Source organism: Aplysia californica, unplaced genomic scaffold, assembly GCF_000002075.1.
Source record: "Aplysia californica isolate F4 #8 unplaced genomic scaffold, AplCal3.0 scaffold00120, whole genome shotgun sequence".
Classification (NCBI taxonomy): domain Eukaryota; kingdom Metazoa; phylum Mollusca; class Gastropoda; order Aplysiida; family Aplysiidae; genus Aplysia; species Aplysia californica.
The window spans coordinates 1,113,755-1,120,344 of NW_004797390.1; the positions used below are offsets into that span (position 1 = coordinate 1,113,755).

Sequence of the window (6,590 nt, forward strand, 5' to 3'; positions counted from 1 at the left end):
GGGGGGGTACCACTGATATATCCTAATTTTGTGTCAGCCTTTCTGTTTATTTGTCACAGGACTAAAGTTTGTTATCATGTCAGCGTCCTTATCTTTCGCCTACCAGTCAGCCTACCACATATGTCTACTTGTTGTCTACCTTTTCATAGACCCTATATTTTGATTATTTCCTTGTTTTCATCTCGATTTATTGCCACAAACTCTTTTTTTAAAGAAAAAAGGACAAAAAATAATGTCTGAAAAATGATCAAAATAACTTTCCATGTTGCAATGTTTTTCAAGATCTCGTTTAAACAAAGCTTCTAGCCTAACAATCGATGTTGTGTTTAGAAATAGACTGTTTGGCCTTCCATTCATATGTGCACTTTCTCAAGTGCATGCTTGGCGTACCCTGCAGCTCTAACTGTTGTCCCGTGGTGCTTCTAATCCCGTGCCAATGTGCGCATGGCATTCTGTGTCGTAGCTGAGACTGCGTAGTGGCATGCAAAGAACGCACTGTCGTTGGCGTTGTTATGAGGCAATCTTTTAGGAAACTGTCATCATCATCATCATCATCATCATCATCATCATCATTCGTTTTAATTGTCGTCGCAATCGTTGTAGTCGTCGTAGTCGTCATTGCCTTTTTGTTCATCGCTAAAAACATCACCAGCAGCAAATATTATGGTATTTGTGTTTATTAATGTGTTAAGAACTAGAGCAGAACGTGTCTCTTAATAGCAGATGCTCTTTAACCATTTCATCTTAATATATCTGTAAGACAAACTATCGTCAGTTGGGTTGCCATCGATTGTAAGAAAATTGGTCTACATGATGCAGGGTACTAGAGCCTACATGATGGTTTTAAAGTGATTTCAACAAGCTCGTCAAATAAGCCTCCTCCCCGCCCCGCCCGTCCCCCGTCCGTCTCTCTCTCTCTCTCTCTCTCTCTCTCTCTCTCTCTCTCTCTCTGTCTCTCTCTCTCTGTCTGTCTGTCTGTCTGTCTCTCTCTCCCTCTCTCTCTCTCTCTCTCTCTCTCTCTCTCTCTCTCTCTCTCTCTCTCTCAGGAAAATACTGACTTCTAGTCAGACAGGATACCAACTGTCTATTCAGCTAAGGTCATGTTTTATCCTTCTTGTTTTGATGCCCCCTCGCTTTCTTTCCATTATCTTTTCTTCTGTACTCCCGTCTTTGTTTTCCCGTTGTTGCTTCTGTCTTTATATTGTTGTAAATTTACCTTTCTGTTGCACTTAATGGCCGTCATTGGGTCGATGTGCTTCTCTTTGCTCTCACTGTCTCTATTGGATATTCTTGGTAGAGTTACGCCTTTAGGTTGCTGTCAAACTGACGGTCCACTGCGACGTTTCTGTTCTACTTCACGATCTACTACTGTACCTGTCTGACAGTTGTTCCACTTGCGGATCTACCAGTCAACTACATAATCGTAATCCTAACCCCAATCCTAACCTTAATCCAATGACGTGTTAGGGTTTGGGTTAGGATTGGGGCAAGGGTTATGGATTGTAATAGACTAGTAGACCGCCAAACGGAACAATTGTTGGACTGGTACATCAGGAGACGTCAAGTGGAGCAGCAATAAGTATGCAGATGACTGTCGAGTTTACTGGCACAAGCATCTCTATTTCCTGTTTCTTAAAACCTTTGATGAAAATAACTGTTGAATTTTTTGTCCTTCAGTAATTATTATCACAAAATGTTTAAATCCACAATTAAAATATTTATAACCATCACCCTTTTTTAAAAATAATGGGCTTACCTGTTCCAGTGCTCTATCGGCTCCTACATTCTGTTATGTTTGTACGTAGTTAGATATAACGAATGTCAGAGAAATGCCGAGATATTGTGTTTACATTTTTATCACCATGGAGATGATACCTTTTTCAAATTTTCAGGGCATCCATATGTTTCCGCTAGGCCTGTTTATGGAAGTCATAACAATGTCTATTTCAGTAAGATCTCGTGCTGTGGGGCCCCAGGCCCGTACACTTGTGTTGTTTCAGTTACGTTTGGTGTGGGTTGTGTGCATTATGCATGATTTAGTTCTAGTTTGGTTTTTTGTTGTTGGTTGTTTGTTTTTTTGTTTTTTTGCTGGGGTTGTTTTGTTTTGTATTTTCTTGTTTTTTATATTTTGTTTTTGTTTGTATTTTTTTTGGTGTTTTTATTTTTTTTGTTTTTCCTTTTTGTTTTGGAAACTCCGAAATTCAGTTGGGTTTGGGGTTTTTTTTGGTCATGTTCACTTTCTGTTAATTCAAACATGTTTCTGATGGTGTTTTAAACCTTTTGTTCAGGTGTGGTGTTATTGCTTCTTTTTTATTTTGTTAAGGCTTTGTCTTTACTAAGAGAAAACTGTAATACTATTTGGTCATTAACCTTTTACTTTTTGTTTCTTTTCGAGTAAAAAGCTAAAGGACGGGGGTTTCTAACATGCATAATAATTCTTTTCTTTTTTCAAAGAATCTTTTAATCAGATCATAAGTTTATTAATTATCTGGTGCACATAATGTAAATGACTAGTTCTCATATTAATCACAATGTTTAAATTGATGAATATGTTGAGTTTGGCTATTTCATGTATTTATTTATTTATTTATTTATTTATTTATTTATTTATTTATTTATTTATTTATTACTAAGAAATGGGGTTACAGAGCTTGTGTATTATGTTTTGCATGAGTTTGCACGATGTTTTGCGATCTGCTGGCTTCAAAGTCCCATTCCGTCTTGCATGCACTCGTTAATTGTCAAGGTGTATGTCAAAAGCAGTTCATACAAGACATAACGCACATTGTTATGGCTGCGTAAAAACGCGCTGGTATGTAAGCTTGAGAGTTCAATTAGTGTCTTTGGGGGCCCTTGTGCTCTGGGGTGTACATTCTATGTGAATACTGCTTGAATGAGGAATTATCATCATCATTTACAGAATGCCAAAAGAGAGACAGAGAGAGGTAGAGAGGAGAGAGAGAGAGAGAGAGAGAGAGAGAGAGAGAGAGAGAGAGAGAGAGACAGACAGACAGACAGACAGACAGACAGGCAGGCAGGCAGGCAGACAGACAGACAGACAGACAGACAGACAGACAGACAGACAGACAGACAGACAGACAGACAGAGACACAGAGACAGAGAGAGAGAGAGAGAGAGAGAGAGAGAGAGAGGGGGGGGGGTAGATAGCGGAGAGATCATGTACGTGTGTATCGGTGTGTGCGTTTGTGTGTGTATGTGTATGTATGTGCATATGTGTGTGTGTGTGTGTGTGTATGTGTATGTGTGTGTGTGTGTGTGTGTGTGTGTGTGTGTGTGTATGTGTATAGGTGCGTGCGTGATTCATTTTGATCGCACAAGTGTCTATATGCGTGCTTGCCATGAAAATCCCTAGTACTAGTACAAATGTACAATAAGTGCATACCATCAGCAAGGAAGCGCGTCCAGAACCATTCCGAACGGTCAACATTAGGCAGGTTTTTGATTTATAATATGAGCTGTGCGTTTTCATAAGCACTTGAATTAGCCATATGTACGAAGGAGAGAAACATAACTACCAAAAACACAGCTGCCATTCTATATGAACGGTTTCCTGTTTCTAAATAATGCACACAGTGTGTAACCAAAAATATGTAATTAGACTCTGCTCAATTAAAGCCACTGTTTTACGCGAATACGACGCTGCTATAGAATTCTGGATAGTGTTCAGTGGATTGGTTATTGTTTAAATAATCTCAATTTAAAAGTAGCTCTTAATTTTTTAATTTTTGTTTAGAATAGTCAAAGCAAGTCTATGTGATATTTTCAAGGGGGACACTTGCTGACTTCAACTTTAATCATGGGAGAGTATCGTTCCTCCTTGTTTTCACCTTGGTCACTTTTTAGAATGTTATTTCTCACATTCGTTTTTGTTGTTTCTATGTTCGATCTTATGAATTATCTGTTTGTGCCTCACCCAGTCGTAATATTGGTGGATACGACTATACAAATCTTACGGAGTGGAATCTAACATTATTTTGATAATAAAGTTCAAAATATATCTGGGATGTAAAGAACCCCCCCCCCCAGCCCCCCCCCCCCCTTCCACACACACACACACACCAAAACAAACATCAACTGTATGCATTGTAAATTTTAGTGCGCAGCATGACATAACTTACTCAAATGATATTTTAGCATTTAATCAGCAAATAATACACGTACTTGATCTTTATTTATGTTCATTTTTGTTGCGTGACTTTTCTCTTTTTCCAAGTTTTTGGTTAAAAATACTTGGCTAATCGTGTTCAGTCAGACAAGAACACACGCTTTTGAAATACACCGTTGCATACAATCCAATAATGATCTTAGTTTGTCAAAAGAAAGATTGCTTGTCTGTCTATTTGCTTGTTTGCTTGTTTGTTTGTTTGGTTGGTTGGGGGAGGGTTTTGTAAACCCACACCTCCCTCCATTTTTGTGTCTTCCCCAAGCTCAGGGTGATTAGAACGTTATCTGCTAGTCATAAACCATAAACATGTCCACTTTTATTCTGGATAGCTTCTGTCAGTCAGCCGCCACGGATACCAATGTCCGTCCAGAGAGGTTGGTCTGTTACACTAGTACCTTTCGTTGCCATAACGTTATGTGGTGGGTGGTCTAATGCCCTGTGCACACTGTCAGTCCACATAGGATTCAATCACCTGAAGTTTGGGCCAGCCTGATTTTCCGCCGTGGGGTGGGGGGGGGGGGGAGGTTCTGGTTATTTGGTCTGCTGCTGGTCGGACAATAGTTATTATGTTTCCACTACGTCCTTAAAGAGTTAAAGAGAAAGAGAGGAAACAAGGGGTAAAGATAACGTGTGGCTTCTGCTATTGCCAATACGGCCAATTGGTCACTTTTAAGCTCTACGGGGTTATCCCGAAAAATTCTGTTTTGAGAAAATCAAAGGTAAAGATTTTGCCCCTTGTTCAGTTTCTTTAAAATACAATAAGAGTTTTCTCTGTGACCAAATAAATATGCACACCAATGAAACTAAACTTTTCCAACAGGTGGGACAATGCCCGCTTTTGGTGTACGTCAAGATTTCTGGAAGCCCCCAAAATCTATGTTAGCCCGCTTGAGCTTAAAGGCAACCAATTCTGACTGTAACTAATGCATTTGCAAAAAAGAATGAATGTTTCCAAAAGCTACCATTTTTGCCCAATACCACCGATTCGACTCGTAACCTTGAAAAACAAAGGCGTTTGATTTTGAAGGTCACAGTAATGTGTAATCGAATTCGGGAGAATTTTTTCCAGAATTACAGCTTTTTGCCCCATCCATGAAGGAAAATCCGGATTGCCCCGACTGAATCAAATGAATGAATTCGACTTGAAGTGTGCGCTCGGTTTAACACTGATCACAGTAATGACGTGTGCACTGTTGCTTTCACAATAATGTGAGGACGTTCACTAAGGCTGACCCTGTTCGTTGATGGTTGGCAGGTGCTCTAGTGTGGTTTGCTCCTTCTTTCTTATCAAACATCTATTTTCCTTATCTCACCTCTTTTTTTTGTGTATGTTACTCTCTTGTAACACACTAATTCTTCTGCACTTTTATGGCCTTATTGTGTTGCAAGTGTTGTAAAACTCTTACTAGATCTAGACTAAACAAATAAAAATACCTCTAAGCTTCGGCACTTAAATGACCTCATTTTGCTGCAAGTGCCGTAAAACTCTTATTAAAACCAAAGATGACCCTGTTCCCGTGTTTTCTCTGGAGGTATTATTTTAGAGAAGTCATCAGCAATACTAGTTCGTCCGTCAACGCCTGACTATGGCCAATGCATCTGCAGAGGAGAATGTTTCTTAAAGCGAAACAGAAGGAATCACGGGTAAAGATGGTATGCGGCTTCTGCTATTGCCAATGAGGCTAACTATGACGATGGCCAATGCATCGCTGCAGAAAAGAATGAATGTTTTTTAACAAGCAAAACAGAAGAAATAAGGGTTAAGATGACGTGTAGCTTCTGCTATGGCCAGTGAGACCAATTGTGACCAAAAAAAAGCTTGACACATTTGAGCTTCACTTCCACTCGTGCTAGCCATTAATACTAATTATCTTTGGAAAACAAAAACAAACCTAAGCGTGATTTCTACAAAGTGGAGACTATTTCTAGGTATCCTTCATTGTCAATGTTTTCAACCTAATCTACAAATACATTTTGTAACCAGCATTAGGTATGGACATAATTTAATCTACAATATCACAGCTTTAGGTGTGGTAACAAAATAAACCAATTATGTATTCGGTGTAAGACAGGCGTTCTGCAAAGTTAGATCATCAGTTGAAGGTTCTGTGCACTTCTTTTATTATTTTTTAACCAGTCGCTATAATTTGAAGAAGCACATTATTCACATGTGTCTGAAACTGGGGTTTCATTAGATTTAATAACTAAACTGGTTTTGCTGTGAAACTGTAGGCTAACATGCTGACAGAATGAGTGTGGCGTCGAAATTTGGAGATAGTATGTCACCACTTGAGCTCTCTCTATCTCCCTCTCTATCTATCTATCTATCTATCTATCTATCTATCTATCTATCTATCTATCTACCTCTCTCTCCCTCGCTCTCTCTCTTTCTCTCTCTCTCTCT

At 39.2% G+C, this 6,590-nt stretch overlaps 1 protein-coding gene across 1 annotated transcript in view; it reads left to right on the forward strand.

Annotated features, from left to right (window-relative positions):
• Nucleotides 1–6,590, forward strand: part of LOC101863806 — a gene marked incomplete at its 5' end in the record, with an annotated part of 41,277 nt that overhangs the window by 23,003 nt on the left and 11,684 nt on the right. The window contains 2 exon segments of the mRNA XM_005096057.3: nucleotides 1,893–1,949; nucleotides 4,516–4,560. Of these exon segments, the coding sequence (XP_005096114.2) occupies nucleotides 1,893–1,949; nucleotides 4,516–4,560 (102 nt within the window).